Here is a 17,063-nt window from a genome sequence, read left to right on the forward strand (position 1 = left end):
TTCAACTACAAATTTTGTGTGGAATTCCTTAACCTCCATGGCCACTGGGTTCATGTGAGGGAGGACCCACCTGCTATGTTACGATGTTACATCTATCTATATCACTACACCCTTGTTGAGAACTCCATTACCATTTATACCAAACCGCCAAAAGGATGTAAGCTCGGGTTGTTTCCTCCCTACCAAGGTGAAACTGAAAACAAGATTTGTGTGAAACTCCTTAACCTCCACGGCTATTGGCTTCATGAGAAGAAGGACTCACCTGCTATGTTACGGTTTTTCATCTTTTACTTTCGTTTCCCGAAGTTAGCTTCATCTAATACCAAGAGTTATGAGCCCACAAGTTTGAAGATCCTTGGTTTCTTGGTTATGATCCTTATCATATTGGCTGGCACCCTAATCCTTGTCTTCCTCATGGAGCACCCTTCTAAAAGCTTGGTCGCATATTTTGCGTATGGCGGTTATGATCACAAGCTGATCAAGGAAATTGCGAAGTTATTTTTCATGGTCGACTCCACAATGGTCTCAAAAGATTTTTCAAACTGTACTCCTTTGGAAAACTCATGTAACCATTATCTCTATCCCTCTTGTTATGTTTTAACCTTTGATTGTATGAACTTCTCTCTTGAAGTTTTAAGTAATGAAAGTTTTTATTTGCACAAAAAAATAACCGATCTAAAATATAATAAAAATTAATTTGGTCCAAAATGGATGAACTCAATTGTTTTTTTTTGGGGGTTAAAAAAATAATTATGTTAGGATCGCACATTGAAAATAACAAGAAGCCGACGCTAATATATAGCTTCACTTAAAAAAAAAAAAAAATCAAGTTTAAAACGTATGATTCCTCACAATTTGTTATTCAAAGCAATTTAACTTATTCTGTACGTCTTCTAGCCGTAAATATATATTTATGCTATGTCACTAAATATTAGAATAAGCAACTATGTTTTTCATATTTTTCTTTTACATAAGGCTACGTTTCAAAATGTGTGTGTTGTTGCATGAAAAATCTTAAATATGCGATATTTTTATATAAAAAGTACACTGAATATAAGATATCAAACTCGAGAAAACGAATCTCGTCCGGGATGTTCAATGAAAATCGAAACTTGACAAAACCAAAAAGAAGATGACAAAACATTTCTTTTTTTTTTATGGAACACGCATATAGTTATTTATCTATATCTAGTATAAGACATTTATTTTTTGGCACAACATTTAAATACTGTTGTTAAGAGTAGTATTATTGGAGTCTCGACACTCTATGCGTGGGGTCTTTGTAATAAGTCTTTTATAACCATTAATAGAATAGGATAGCTTCCTCAATATTTGACTTGTAAATTGTAATCTTGTATATAAATAAAATATTTTTGGGTATATCCAAGCTTGCCGCCATATGGATGAAAGAAAAAATACCTTCATATTAAATAATTTAATCTAAAAAAGTGTTTGAAATATTGAAAAATATGGTTCATATATGTCTAAGAATAATATAACACATGAAGAAAAAAAATACCCATCACGACTTCTCCAAATTGCCTTTATTATAGACTTATAGTATAATGTGACGCTGTCTGTATATGAACGTACGTGTGGATAGTTACCCTACATGTCTTTGAACAATTATTATCAAATATAAATAAATAAATACTATATATCTGTCTGTACATTTACTGAAGACAGATTAAATTTTGAATGGAAAAAAATAATAGAGAAAGAGTTTCATATTAAATTAGAATTATAATGACCAAAAGGAAAATAAAATAAAAATAAATAAATTGTTCATTTACTATTTCATCTGTTTCAGAAAGAGTGTCACTGTAGCACTATTTTTCTGTTTCAAAATAAATGTCATTTTAAATTTTCAATGTAAAATTTAGCATAATTTTCCAACTTTAACTTCAGATCCATGAATGTCAAAAGTCAATTTAAATTCAAAAGGTATAATTAATATTTTTATATAAGTATTTTCTTAATTTGTGTGAAAAGTGTCAAAATATTAATATTTTTGATGAAACAGAAGAAATAAGAGGTTTGATCATTGATATATATAATTTGAAAAACTGGTCTTCGAATAAATCTTTCAAATTTCCATCTAAAATAGTACATGCGCGTACAGATCCATTAGTTTGGTTCCCACTTTAGAATATAATCGTCTTCGCAGTTCCTAGACCATGCTCACGTAAATTCACTTAAAAGTAACGAGCTAAGTGAGACTCAATTCATTCCCAAAGAAAAAGGAGTTATTAAAAACGCAAATATTTTTAACATATAAAAGGGGAAAAACTAACCATTTTGTGTTCATGTTTAACTGTTTAAGTATCAATATTCAACTTATAAATACATTCGCAAAGGCGAAAGGAAAACAATTAAAAGAAAAGTGTATTGTTATTATATTGTAAAGAGACAATAGTTGACTGGAGAGAAAACATATCATGTGCTTGCATTATGATAAGCTAAAGAGTAAATGATGATCCCAAAAGGATTTTATTCCTGATATATATTCATTTGATTTGTTAACTCATTCTTTAATTTGTCCATAATCTCATCTCCATTTTCGTACTAGACAATTGCTAAGGGTTTTAAGTAACATACAAATATAGTGGGAATCACTATATTATTTGTCCCCATTAACTAATGCTTGCAACTTATAAGGATGCCACGCAAAAAAAGAGAATAATACTTGAAGATTAACCCTTTTAAAAGAACGTAAAATAAATTAGTATCTTTGGGACAAATCTCCCGCTGATGACCTGATTACAACTTATTTTAGAAGTAAAACAAATTAGTGTGTTTTGTGCAGGTTAGTCATGTCTAACCAAACAAATTAGTGTGTTTTGCGACCACTGATTTTTGAGTTGGTGTCGTTATAGTCGAAAGACCGCTATTTGCATTCTATGATGCTAAACATCACTTCATAATGGTGCTTTACCTTTCAAAAAAGTTTGAGAAGCTGACTCATAAAACTTGCTCCCAGGAGAAGTAGTCTATGGATCGATACTGGCTTTCCCAAAATTTGTTTGAGATCCTTCCGTGAAAAAGAAAAAATTAGTGAAATATTAATAAAATGTTGTCAAAAAAAAAACAGAAGTATGAATTAAGTTAATAAGACTACATCGATCGATCTAAAATTCAATTTATCTGAAATATGATGCATAAGCCGTAGAAAAAAATAATATAAAATTTTTCTTTTACTATTTGTTACCATTTAAGTGCATCTGCAAATTATTTATTTTGGAAGAAAAAAAACTCTAACACGTTTTTACTCTAACTTTCCATTGTGAATTTGTATGGTTTAGTATTATGGACGTTATCTTTAAACTAATTGTAACTTGGACATTTACAAAATACTTTTTTTTTGCGGTGTTTATTTTCAAAATATTGTATATTTTTAAAAAATGTTTTTATTATATCTTGAAATGTAAATACGGTTCATAAATTTATAAGGTACTTCTAAAGGATAAGTACTATTTAGATATTCGATTCAAATATTTATTAAATTTATATGGTAATTATAAGAGTTTACACACATATACATATATATAATTTTATACGTTTTTATAAGATTACATTCATATTTAAGCATATTTTAGGTTTTTAATATACTTTTAAACTTAAGAAAAAAAACCATTTTTGAAAACGATATTGAGAAAGGATGTTCCTAACAATATTTCCCTTGTATCCTGTATTCGTGAGTCATAATAAATTTTAATTTCCGATTAGTAAAAGTGAATATGGTTTGTGGTACACGTGTAGTTATAAGCTGGGGTTGAGACATAAAAGGGTCCTACGAGGATGAGTCGAGATACGTTATCCACCACAGTCACAGTGTTGCACATGCCATTGCCTCTGTCCTTCTCCAGTTTTCCATTAGGCTCCACCATTTTCTTGTTCCATGCTTCGCGTCTATGGAGATTACTGTAGAGCATGGCTGACTCCTACCGTTAGATCTATCAGCTTAGCCGTTCGATGTAACTATTTCTTGCTCAACATCGATTGACTTATCAAACGTTGGCTCACTGTGGCCTCGAAACCGGCTCATGTAATCAGTGCCGTGCACAGGTCTATCGCGGCTTTAGGCGAATTTAACATTAGAAGTTTTTTTAATATATTTTATAAAAAATAAATAAATATTAAAATTCAAAAGTATAATAAAATAAATATCAAAAATTTAAAATTATAATTTTTTTAAAAAAAAATATATCTAAAAAAATCTTAAACATAATTGTTCTTCTTTTTCAATAAACTATTTCACCAACTTCTCTTAATCTTTTTTCCTTCTGTTTCACGACCTTATTCGGTCTTTCACAATTTAAGGTTTTGTTTTTCTTTTTTTATATTTTTATAAATAAATATATTCAAATGAGTCATACATGGGTTGTCTAGGAAATAAAATGACTTTTCAAACCATAATGATACACCATATTTTCCAGAATTGAAGTTCCAAAAACACACACAAAAACTATATATTTTAGGGTCTGAGGCAAATGTCTTTTTTCTTACCCATAGACATGGCCCTGCATGTAATAATAGATTCCTAAAAGAGTTGTAATTTTATTCACATCCAAGTAAAAGATATATATATATATATATTATAATAATAATACTGCAAAAAACATAAACAACTGTTAACATTTTTTTTTCTTTCAAATACCACAAAATATTTAAAAGTCGTATTGTTAAATAAGCTGTAACCAAACATCATAATATTCTTAAAAATTCATTAAAAATTGTGAATAGAAGTTCTAATTTATCAAATGAGAGTGGTGACCTTGCCATAGTACAAGAAATCGATTTCTTTGTGTTCAGATTCAATTTTTTTTTAAATATTGCGAAGGCTATAAACCAAAAGCTCAAAATTTCACAACCAATAAAATGATAAAGTTATTTTATTATATGATACTTTAAGATATTATTCTAGTTAAAATTATAATTGTACGTCAATAATTGATGTCATATTTGTCGAAGCCGCCTCCGAGACTTTTGCTTAAATTCCGTGAAGATTCCTCATTTTTTATGTGACGGTCATGGTTAAGACATCGAATCTTTCTTTGTAATTTTACTTTTTATATGATAATGGACAAAGTATTGTAATAAGATTTTTTAAACTGAACAAATAAGTTGACATCAATTCTTCACATTAATTTAGTTACTGATAATGTATTGTCTTCTTATATTTTGAACCTTGAGATTGCGACTTTGATCTATGGTAATATTTTAAAAGTTTCAGTAGTATATCCGTATATATGTAATAGTTTAACATATTAATTTGTTTTTGAATACTTTTTTTTTATATCTAATTTGCTTTTTGGATGAATTTGGTTTCTGCATGTCATTAATATTCCTTCTAACTGATTAAAACTGTAATAGTATTTGAATAAGATAAATATTAGACTCTGGTTAATAATTTTAAAACGACATTTATTCGTTTTGAGTATGATAAAGCAATGATATATTTACTCATTATAGATGTTCTAGGTGTAGTTAATTATTGTAAGTCAGGTAATATAAAAGTTAAAGGGGGCAAACCAAAGGTACTAATATTTATATCTTAATGCACATAAGTAGATTAAAATATATCATAACCAATAATGGCGCAGAATCATTGTGTGTTTTATGCCTGGCACAATAATATTATATTGGGTCAAACTTAGTTAAACACTCTTCAGAACTGATTAAATATTCAGTTGAATGAAATATAAAATTGAAGTGTTTTGTTTTGTTAACTTTAATCATTTGAACGAATTATTAACTATTTCCCCTTCTGAATTTAAAATAAAATATAACTTGCTGTTTACATATCGGATATACTGCATATACACTTATTATATCTATATATTTTTAATATCAAATATTCAAATAAGTTGTCAGTCATGATTAAAAATTTAACATATGAGGTAATGTATTTTTTTCTTACAATATAGAAACTCTTTTTATTTTTTTCAACGAGAATACTAATATTTCTTTTTTACTGGACAATGAAACTAGCTAGTGACAATATTAAAAACTATTCATGAGACTTTATATTTTGTTCATATAAATCTTGAAAAAGGGTTTAAAACTGTAAAATGTTATACGTGGAAAATGTGATAAGACTCATGTTTATGTCGAAGAACTTAATGGCTGGAAAATATATAATTATGTAGAAGAATTAGACGCGACGCACATTTATTACAAAACCATAAATGCGAAATATACAAGCTATGTGTGGACAACGTTTCTAAATAAAGTTCAACCCCAATTTTATCGTAATATATTCCAAATAATAAATAAATCCACATATATATACATTTTTTCCCAAACAAAAAGATAGCGTGTGGTTCAAAAATCAAACCCTTAAGAAGAAACTAAGCTAATAATTTACTTCTACACCAAAAGAAAAATAAAATAATTTTCACACAGTCACATCCTTTTCATAGTTTTTTTAAAGTATTATCTCTACTTTTATTCGTTTTCCATAAGTTACTGAAAAGTGTGACTTTTATGTCCATCCTTGCTATATCAAATATATGTGGGATTAACATTCATTTATAGAAAATTTAAACATACAAAGTCGTATAGATAAATTACGCAATATCAGCAATTAAAGTTTATATAAAATCCGCATTTTACAATCAACTATCATTATTTTTTAGTTTTTTCAAGTTATACTATATATAAATTTATAATCTATAAAAATAAGAAATATATATTAATTAGCTATAGTACAATACTACCAATCAAGAACCAAAATAAAAAAATTTGACTCGTGTAAACTTCAACGTACCAAAAACAAAAACCTTATATTCCCCAAATCCTCCTCTCCTTTTCTCATCTTCTCACTTCAAACTCTCTCCATCTCTCTCTCTCACCTCATATTATGAACTAAAGATTTCTCTGAAAGCTGACTTCAAAAGCCTTTTTTGTTAATTTTCTCAAGAAAACATACAAATTGATCGATCTTTTTTACATATCTATCATAAATATAGATGGGGAGACATTCTTGTTGTTACAAACAGAAGCTGAGGAAAGGACTTTGGTCTCCTGAAGAAGATGAGAAGCTTCTTCGTTACATCACTAAGTACGGCCATGGCTGCTGGAGCTCTGTCCCTAAACAAGCCGGTACATATATATATGATTCTTGGACTTATGAAAATTGTTTTTTTTTGTTTTAATTATGTCTGGTTAATTCGATTCCTGACTTAATTTGTTTTTTAAATGATTAGGTTTGCAGAGATGTGGAAAAAGCTGTAGATTAAGATGGATAAATTATTTAAGACCAGATTTGAAGCGAGGAGCATTTTCTCAAGATGAAGAAAATCTTATTATTGAACTTCATGCCGTTCTTGGCAATAGGTAACAAAAAAAACCAAAAAAACAAAAATTTCATACCCTTCTTCTCATCATATTTATATATGTATGTAACTAATATTGGTTTGATTTGGTTCGGTTCAGGTGGTCTCAGATAGCTGCCCAGCTTCCTGGTAGAACCGACAATGAAATCAAGAACCTGTGGAATTCTTGCTTGAAGAAGAAATTGAGGCTGAGAGGAATTGACCCGATTACACACAAGCTCTTAACCGAAATCGAATCCGGTTCAGATGACAAACCAAAACCGGTTGAAAAGAGTCAGCAGACCTACAACCACAACCACCTCGTTGAGACTGAAGGCTCCTCTAGTACCACCACTTGCAGTACTAACCAAAACAACAATAGTGATCATCTATACACCGGAAATTTCGGTTTTCAACGGTTAAGTCTAGAAAACGGTTCAAGAATCGCAACCGGTTCAGACCTCGGTATCTGGATTCCCCAAATCGGAAGAAACCATCACCATCACCATGTCGATGAAAACGTCCCTAGTGCAGTGGTGCTACCCGGTTCAATGTTCTCATCCGATTTAACCGGTTACAGATCCTCCAATCTCGGTTTAATCGAATTGGAGAACTCATTCTCAACCGGGCCAGTGATGACAGAGCAGCAGCAAATTCAAGAGAGTAACTACAACAACAACAACAATTCAACATTTTTTGGAACTGGGAACAATCTGAATTGGGGATTAACAATGGAGGAAAACCAAAATCCATTCGCAATATCAAATCATTCAAATTCATCGTTATATAGTGACATCAAATCGGAGACCAATTTTTTCGGTACAGAGGCTACAAATGTTGGTATGTGGCCATGTAACCAGCTTCAGACTCAGCAACATGCATATGGTCATATATAAAAATCGTCTTTGTATATTTTATAAGGTGTGTGAATCTTCTTTTTCTTCTCCTTCTTTTTTTTTTGTTATTTTTTTTTGGAAGTGGGTTGTGTGTATGTACAGTTTGTGTTATATATCATTTAATTTAACAGTATTGTTTTTTTTTAACATTTTAAAAAAAATATTTGATGTACTTTGTGAAACACAGATTTATGGACTCTGGGATTTTGTTTCTCTATCGTTAATGGATTAATGACATTTATTTCTTACATTTTTGTTCAAATTTATATACCCTTTACATCAGTTTATTAAAGACAATAATAACATAATGTTACTTAAAAAATGATATGGTGCTCCTTTTGGTTTAATTCTATCACATATAGATATATTTTACTCTTTTATACTTCTCCTGTTTTCATATATGTTGGTTTGTTGTTTTCACATAAACTTTTTATCTTTTACCATGTCAAAATTAAAGAATTTTTCAAAAATCCAAAACGTCAACACTATAAGTCTCTCTACATATATATGTTACAAGGAATCAACTTTGGCCCGCACTACAATCATTTCCGCAAGAGATCCACTCTTTTACAAACTTTTCGATAAGTTCTCTATTCAATTTAGTCACTGAGTAATCACATAGCAAAATAGCTCATCATCATACTCTTTACATTTGCGTCTTTGAAACGTGGATAAAGCAATTGTGAACCAATATGGTTATATATATACGGGGTTCTTGCCGATATGGATAAACCAGACATGGCGATATAGTGAAAAGAAATAACAAAAGTGAGGATAAATTAAAACTTTCTATTCCTAGCTATGCAAAATTTCAAAGTACACTAGTACTACCTCCGTTTCAAAATATAAGATATTTTAGAAAAGTTTTTTGTTTCATAATATAGGATGTTTTCAAGTTTTATGCAAAATTTAGATCAGTTTAGTATTTTATATTATAAAGTATTGTTTCTGATTGGTTGAACTTGTTAAAAGTAAAAACTTCTTAGTCTGCATGCTTTAGTTAAAACATCTTATATTTTGAAATGGAGGGAATATAAATTAGTGTATGTTATGCATTTTAACATTTTCAATGGTAATAGAAATTTTTTAAAAAAATCTAATGAAACTAATGGAATAAACAAAAGAAACTCGACCATAATTTGACGGAAAAAAATAATAATTTTCTCTTGTAAGTATTGAGGAATCTCTAAGACTAATATTGGCAATTGAGATTGAATAATTATGGTATTATGTTCTTTTTAACACCTTTTTTATATATTGATAGACAAAGCATTTATTCGATTGACTATTGTAACATATTTTAGGTGAAGCTTCTAAAAAAAGGCTAGTGTATCTTTATATAGGGACAACTTTACTACTTTATCTTTTGTTTTCTCACTTTAATTTTAGTTTCACTTTCAATGAACTTAAGGAACAGTTTTTAGTTTTTACTTTGGTTGTCTTTTGTTTTTTTTCAGTTTTTTAAAAAATAATAGACATTATTATTTGTCTTTTAATCCGTTAGCTTTTAGTTTCTACTTACTTCAACTAGTGTTTCTCTTGGATATGGTCAAGTTCTTTACTATTTATAGTTCTCTTTGGATGAACATTAAACTAAAGCTACATTTTGTAACAACGTGTATATAGTATATACATATGTCATTATGTCTATATTAAGATTTAAAATTAACCAACCCTACATATTAATTTATTTTAGGTTATTCAGTGGAAGCCCACTATAGCTTGCATGGGGCTTTAATCCGGAGACTCTAAGCCCGATAAGTGTTGCGTTTTTTTTCCTTCTTTAATCCAGAGACTTATTGAAACAAAACACAAATATAACTTGTTCACTATAAAGTCAGATTATGCAAGATGAAAGAAGTTTAGTATGCTAATTATTCAGAACAGTTTCAAAGCCGTCCAAGATTTTTAGTTGATGTATAGTTTTCCATTTTTTGTTAAAGAAGTTAATATATACAAGTTACTTGCAATACGAACTATGCAAGATTAGTCTTATTTTGTTCTTCGTGAGTTGACAAGAAAACTTAAGTTCTCCTATATTCTTTTTTTTTTCTTCTTTTATACTATTTTAGAAACTGACGATATCGAATGTATATTTATTTATTTATATCCTTTTCAAGTGTGGATTTCTTAATAATATTATCAATGGCCGTCAATATGTCTTTGTCTTCTAAAAACTAAATCTCAATGCTCTCGTGGGATGCATTGATAGGTTTGCCTTCAATATAAACCTTATTTGGGTCGGTCTTACCAACTTAACTATTACTTTCATTTATTAAATATACAAATGATAACATTCATTGCATATTGCAAAGTATTTAATTTTGTTTCTCACGATATATTATGCTTCCATTCTATGAATTAAGTCCGTAGAAGAAGGTAACGCTTTGTTGAGACTTTAGTTGCTTTAAACTCGTATATTTGGCATGATCACTATCACACAATATAAATTAAATTACAAGCATTACAGAACTAAAAAGGAAATCAAATGTATTAACTATTAAGTAACAAAAATGTTATCAAATTGCGTGATTAAACAACTTTTTTCATCTGTCATTAACGTATTTTTGTTATTAAAATAAAATACTTCAAAAAATTTCTTGTCTGGACAGCATTCAGCACGTGTGATCTCTATTACTATAATCAATCATTACACAGTTAATGACACGTGTGGAAGACCTAATCTAAGCCGTCCATTTGCCCTCACAAACAGCAAAAAGCCAGACTTTAGATTGAATAAATAATCGATAGTCCTTACACAAAAGTGTCCTCTTAAGGTATTTTCAGCAAAGCTAATATACATGGACCTTCACTTAATTAGTGTTTTTTTTTTCTTTTCCTTTTTTTGAATAGGTCACGAGAAACCAATTCTTTCATGAAAAGAGAAAACTTAGCTCCTTACTTTATCAAAATTGATAATAACTAATATGAAAAGTATTTGAAGTTGTCACATTTCATGACATGTGTTGCCATGGCATCATTACATTCTTTAAAAATAAAAAAAAATAACGTAACGTGATATATATGACATTTCTCAACGAAAAATAACAACTATATTTGCCTTTAATTTTGTTATAGAAATAAATTCTGCGATGTACAAACCAAACTCCCTTATACTCCGAACTATATACCTTAATGACAATTAATAACTATATACATACCACGAATAAAAACCGGAAATCTAAAAGGAAAATGCAATATATAACTAAATCTCATATAATGATTCAAGAAATGATGTTTGTAAATGAAGAAGAAGATAATTTCTTTTTTGGGATTTTGAGATATGATAAGGTGTCTTGGACAGCCTCGTCGTGCGGACTGGTCTTGGTTCTATCTCTTGCACATATATATTACGTGTTGGGAAACGTTTGGCTTGCGTAGTAGCTGGTCAATCTCACTTAGATTAGCATAGACTATTTCTTCTAATGTTTTTTTTAATTACGGTCTAATACTCCTAATTTAGTTTCAATTATCAATGAGTTTTATTGATAATCCCAAGGTTACCACCAAATGGATATTCCTAGATGCTTAAATTACAAGATTGGCCTTCACTTGTAGTCATGAGCAGGAACGTTATAATATTTTGCATAGTCGAAATATATTACAATGGATTATAATGTCGGACATGTAGTTGAAAATCGTATATCACAAAGACACAAACTATTAACTTTTTTTCTATTGCTATTTCTTTAGTTAAAAATTCACCAAAATTCACCAAAAACAATTTATTAGTCTTATTTTCCATTTTTACCGTTTACCAAATTAAATATCTGTGTTCTAATTTTCTTTTGTCAAATTTTATCTTTTTCATATTTTATTTTGGAGTCAAATTGTCAAATCTTTATTATATATGCATCCTTTCAATTTACTGACATTTCCAAAAATACAAAGCTCACTAAATTATGGAGGGCAAATTTGGGAATTCAAATAATGACGAGAGGATATATATATAAAAGGTCTCCATGTCTCGTTATCTTATTTACCCCTTATTTAATCCAAACATTATAACAAAAAAACATCCAAAGCTAAAAAAAAAACAGTCAATCGGATAACTCTAAAGAAATTATAGAAAAACATATAAATATATAGACACGATATTACATTTATCGAGATTATTATTACAAGTTATGGCGTTTGATGAAGATATGAAAATGGCGTCTTTCTTGAGAGAAGAAGAAGAACAGCACTATTCTTCGTTATCAAGACTCTCCGTATGTTCCAACTACGACGGCGACGAAGCCGACGACGAACCTTCTGATTCCGACTATAAACGTGGCGGCGGCGGCGGGGGAGGAGATAATAAGTCTTTGGAGGAGGAGCTTAACTTTTCAGATTCTGATAAAGGTTCAACGGGTTGTCAATCACTTCCGGCGACACCTCCGAGACGAAGAAGACGGCGAGGAGGATATTTGGGGGTGAGTTCACCGGTCTACGGAGATAAAGCTTACGCTAGCGAGAACGAAGTTCAAAAGGAGAGCAAGAATCAGAGGAGGAGGAGGAGGAGGAGGAGGTTGAGACCGGAGTATCCACCGTGGGTTGATAGCATGCGGAGGAGTTACGTCGGAGATGAGCATAGTGGTCACGGTGGTTACGGAGGAGGAGTGGTGGTTGTGACGAGGCCGATAGGAGGAGGAAGGCCATTGTGTATGGATTTAGGAGAAGTGAAAGCTTGTAAAGATTTAGGATTTGAGCTTGAACCGGGTCGGGTTTCGTATTCCGGGTCAACGATGGATACTAGTAGTGGCGGCAACTCTCCTATCTCTTCTAACCACCGCATTTCGAGTCCTGGTTAGTCCCAACAAATACAAAAAACAAAGCTTTTTTTTTCTTGGCTCTTTGTTAAAAATCCTAAAAACTTTTAAATTTGTCTTTTCTTTTGGTGGATTTATGTGCACTAAAATATCTAAACTTGAGAAGAGAACCCTTTGAATTTGCAAAATGGGGTGAAATTCACTGAAATGTTTCAAAACTCATGCAGAAAACTTGATTTTTCCCAATGCAATGTACTTAATAAGGTTTATATATTTTTTTTTTGGCTAATGTAGTTTGTGGTAAAAGAATTGAATTTACAGAATTATGATGGGTTTAATTTGAATATTTTGTTTTTGGGTTCAGGGGATGATCCTAAAGACGTGAAAGCGAGGCTTAAGGCGTGGGCTCATGCTGTAGCGTTTGTGTCCACTACTCATCATCAACCTCCTAATTCTTTATGATTCCCCCTCTCATACCAATTTTTTTTTTTTTTTTTTTTTTTTACTTCAAAAACATAAGAAATAACAAAAAAAAAAAAATCAAACTCCCAAACATTTTCGAGTTGCATTTTGAAATATTCTTTTTGGGTTTTTTATTTGATAAATTTTTACGGATTTTCTTCTGTTTTTTGTGTGTGTGTGTGTGTGTTGACGGTGTCACGGTGATATTTGGCAATTGATGTGGACTACATAAACATAAGCCAAAAGTATAGAGTTTGATGATTGACTTCTCCAGCATTGTAATATTCAACATTTTACATTATTGAAAGAAAAACAAAATTACTCTTAAGTTAAACTCGAAGGTGTGTGTACCAAAGAAATAATCGTTTTTATTTCCCGACAAGGGAAAGAGAAAAAAATCATTAATGTAGTAGTGTCTGTGTGTATGAGAGAGCTACGAAGAAACGGATCTAGTAGCGACCACTGGATCTTGTGGCTCATCATCGAACTGATACTTGCTGTAAACTTGGAGCAAGAGATCACGGCAAGGGACGGTAGCTCCAAGCTTGATACAAGCCAAGAAAGCGCCGGATAGTTTACGGTGAAGGCTATAGGCTTCATCTGGTGGTGGTGTAAGTCTATGTTTCAACATAGTTGCTCCTAAATTGGAGATGCTAGAAGCAATGTTGTTGGTTCGGAAAGCGTAGCCACCAGGTTCTGCAAAAGGTAGACCCACTATGAATCCGGCTTGGACATGAGCGTCTAGCATTACGTCTGATTCATCTCCGTTTAAGAACCCTAGTCTCCTCGACATTTCAATCACTCCTTCACTGTCTTTTTCTGCACACGCCATCACCTGAAAAAAAGGTTCCATAAAATGTTGTCAAGATTCAATCTTTAAGAATTCTCATCATGTGTGCGAAAATGTGGACTCGGTATGATTATTTTACCATTCGTAGATAGTCATCGACGAATTTCTTGGGGTAATCACGGGCTGCTCCAAAATCTATAAGATTGATTGTATTTGTGGCTTCATTGTATAAGAAGTTACCCCAGTTAGGATCTGTCTGCATGAAGCGGAAGACAAAAAGCTCTTTCAATGTGAGTTCGAGCATCTTCCTTCCAACATAATCCCGTGTTTTCTGATCCAACAAAGCTACTTTATCAATGGGGATCCCTGTGATAACACGTTCATAGCAAAGATTAGTTTATCATAACATTATAACGAATCGTCGGAGCAGAGTAAGCGGAGTTGTACTTACCAGATATAAGTTCTGTGGTTAGAATCTTTTTGCTTGAAGTTTCATCTACCACACGCGGAACATAAAACCCTGGAGTGTCTGAAAGCAAATCACGAAAGCGCTTTTGACTGACTGCTTCGATTTCATAGTTACACTCCTGAGCCAATTCCTCTTTAGCAACCTGCCAAAAACTTCGTCATGAATCTCTCAAGTCACAGACAAATTAATCGTTTGTAATGTACATTGCCTAAATCGTTAAGGATGATTATCAATCCAGTATCTTTTCTTCTATGTTTTCTGATTATCAGTGTTTTGTCTATATGTTACATATAAAACCATGTTATCAGGAACCTGAATGTAAAGCTTAACTAATGATAAGATAACAATACCTTTATAGCTCTGTCCAGAAAGAGTCCCTTTGGAATTAGATTAGTATAATTCAATAAGCGTCTGACATTTTCGATATCACTTTCAATGCTGTTGGCAACGCCAGGGTACTGGATCTTCATTGCAACTTCTAATCCATCTTTAGTGACAGCTCGGTGCACCTAAAACATCATCATATAAGGAAAATATTTATAAAAAGGATTCAACACATTCACAAGAACGAAGCATCACACACATTCTACAATCAAACAACAGTCCCAGCAGAAACAAGGCTAGTACCTGACCAATACTCGCTGCTGCTATCGGTTCATAATCAAAACTAGTCAACTTGGATTGCCAATTAGGACCTAATTCAGCATCCAAAACAGGATTAAGTTGGCTCCTCGGCATCACATCTGCACCTTGACGCACATATTCGAGAGCATTCAAAATCTACAAAAGAACTTATCTTTACGTCAAACCAAGGGATATCAAACCAACCCAACAGACAAAACAATTCGACACAATCTAAGGTATTTACCGGAGCAGGAACAAGACTCTCATCCTGTATACTCAACATTTGGCCAACTTTAAGAGCAGCTCCACGCATTTCACACAATCCAAGAGCCAATCTTTCAGCATTTTCCTTAGACATTATAGATGAAAGCGCAGGTTTATTATCTTGTGTAGCTGGTGTCCCATTAACCATCCTATACGTAGATTCTTTAACAGCTCCCCAAGCAAGAGCAGCTCCTAAATTAAAAAACCTTTACAGTTCACAAAAAAAAACTCAACTTGTTACACAATTGATTCTATCTAACCTAAACTAAGCAACAAAGTGATTTGTGATTTGATTCCAAATACCCATAAGCTCTTGCAATAGGTGTTGATGGAACCTTCCGTTCTCTAAGTCTCCGTCTCTTCACCGGAGCTCCTACTACTTCCACCGACGGAGTTGACGCAACCGCACTTGATTCGGCATCTCTAACTCCAATAACCTCGCCTGAAACCTTAATCTCCTCTTCTCTATTTGAATTCTTAGCTTCATCGATAAACTCGCTTCTCAGGTCTCTCGAATCAACAACCATAGGTTCGGTGCTATCAGATCTAATCTCAGGCGTTACGACGACGACGCCAGCTTTGTTACTTTCTTCGTCGAAGTACACGACGGAAGGTTCCTTTTCATTAGATCGACGAATCGAAAGCTCGCGAAGCTTCCCGGAGGTGAGTCCGACTAAGTCGGTGGCGGCAACCAAAGCTTTTTTACCAGAAGAAGTAATTAAGCCCTCGAGATCTCCGTTTCTCGCTCTCCGTAACTCCGGTGACTGGTTAATGATCTCTTTGGCTACAAGAGATACACCATTGACGAGCCTGGTTAAGCTTTTGCTCCACGAACTCATCACGAATCAATGACGACGGCAAAAAAGTGCTAATTTATTCGTTGATTTGACTTTCCTCTTCTTGTTTGTTTTTTTCCATTTTCTGGGAATTTGGTTTTGAATCGTTTTTGGAGAATTTTCCCGAGAAGATTTTAATAAATATGTGTGTGTGTGTCTATGCGTTCGACCACGAAGATCGGAGGAAGACGTCGACGAGGAACCGAGGTTTACGTGGGGAGACGACAACCAAGAAACTCCTCCTCCAAGGTTCTACTTTCGGCCCAATTAGCTCTTTTTATTCATTTTCATCGTATAAAGGCCCATTGGGCCAAACAGAAGTTTTAAGAGTAGCTTCTTTTGTTTTTTTTGTTGTTTTTTTTTTATTTATTTTTTTCAATTTAAACTTACGAGTAGCTTATTCACTCTCATATTTTTAGCTATATGTAAAATGATTCGAGCGATGCATAGTAAAAACTGAGTTTCACACAATGAATTTGAATTTGTTTGAAAGGGGAAACAAATTCAATAAAACTATCTCTCTAAGTAATCAGATCAAAACTCACAAGCAAAAGGAAATTGAAATCTTTTGGAAAACAAACTAGGGTTTTGCTCAAGAACAATGAAAAATTAGGGTTTTTTGTATTAATTGCTGGATAGTTTTACAAGGATGGAG

General features: G+C 32.1%; 3 protein-coding genes across 3 annotated transcripts; 2 read left to right on the plus strand and 1 right to left on the minus strand.

The window, feature by feature from the left end:
- The first annotated feature begins 6,720 nt into the window (after positions 1 to 6,720).
- Positions 6,721 to 8,429, plus strand: LOC104737615 (transcription factor MYB61). The gene is made up of 3 exons (XM_010457829.3): positions 6,721 to 7,104; positions 7,209 to 7,338; positions 7,438 to 8,429. Exons 1-3 carry the CDS (start codon positions 6,972 to 6,974, stop codon positions 8,210 to 8,212), a joined length of 1,038 nt encoding a protein of 345 aa, XP_010456131.1. The 5' UTR covers positions 6,721 to 6,971; the 3' UTR covers positions 8,213 to 8,429.
- A 3,737-nt stretch (positions 8,430 to 12,166) lies between these two features.
- LOC104737617 (uncharacterized) lies at positions 12,167 to 13,759 on the plus strand. The gene is made up of 2 exons (XM_010457833.3): positions 12,167 to 13,000; positions 13,328 to 13,759. The coding sequence occupies exons 1-2, from the start codon at positions 12,340 to 12,342 to the stop codon at positions 13,423 to 13,425; spliced, it is 759 nt and encodes a 252-aa protein (XP_010456135.1). The 5' UTR covers positions 12,167 to 12,339; the 3' UTR covers positions 13,426 to 13,759.
- Positions 13,661 to 16,858, minus strand: LOC104737616 (protein ABC transporter 1, mitochondrial). Its single transcript, XM_010457831.3, has 7 exons — positions 15,876 to 16,858; positions 15,553 to 15,778; positions 15,312 to 15,464; positions 15,035 to 15,193; positions 14,667 to 14,826; positions 14,355 to 14,581; positions 13,661 to 14,260 (listed from the first exon to the last, which is right to left on the minus strand). Exons 1-7 carry the CDS (start codon positions 16,409 to 16,411, stop codon positions 13,859 to 13,861), a joined length of 1,863 nt encoding a protein of 620 aa, XP_010456133.1. The 5' UTR covers positions 16,412 to 16,858; the 3' UTR covers positions 13,661 to 13,858.
- Positions 16,859 to 17,063: the final 205 nt, after the last annotated feature.

Source organism: Camelina sativa, chromosome 13, assembly GCF_030686135.1.
Source record: "Camelina sativa cultivar CO46 ecotype springtype chromosome 13, ASM3068613v1".
NCBI lineage: Eukaryota > Viridiplantae > Streptophyta > Magnoliopsida > Brassicales > Brassicaceae > Camelina > Camelina sativa.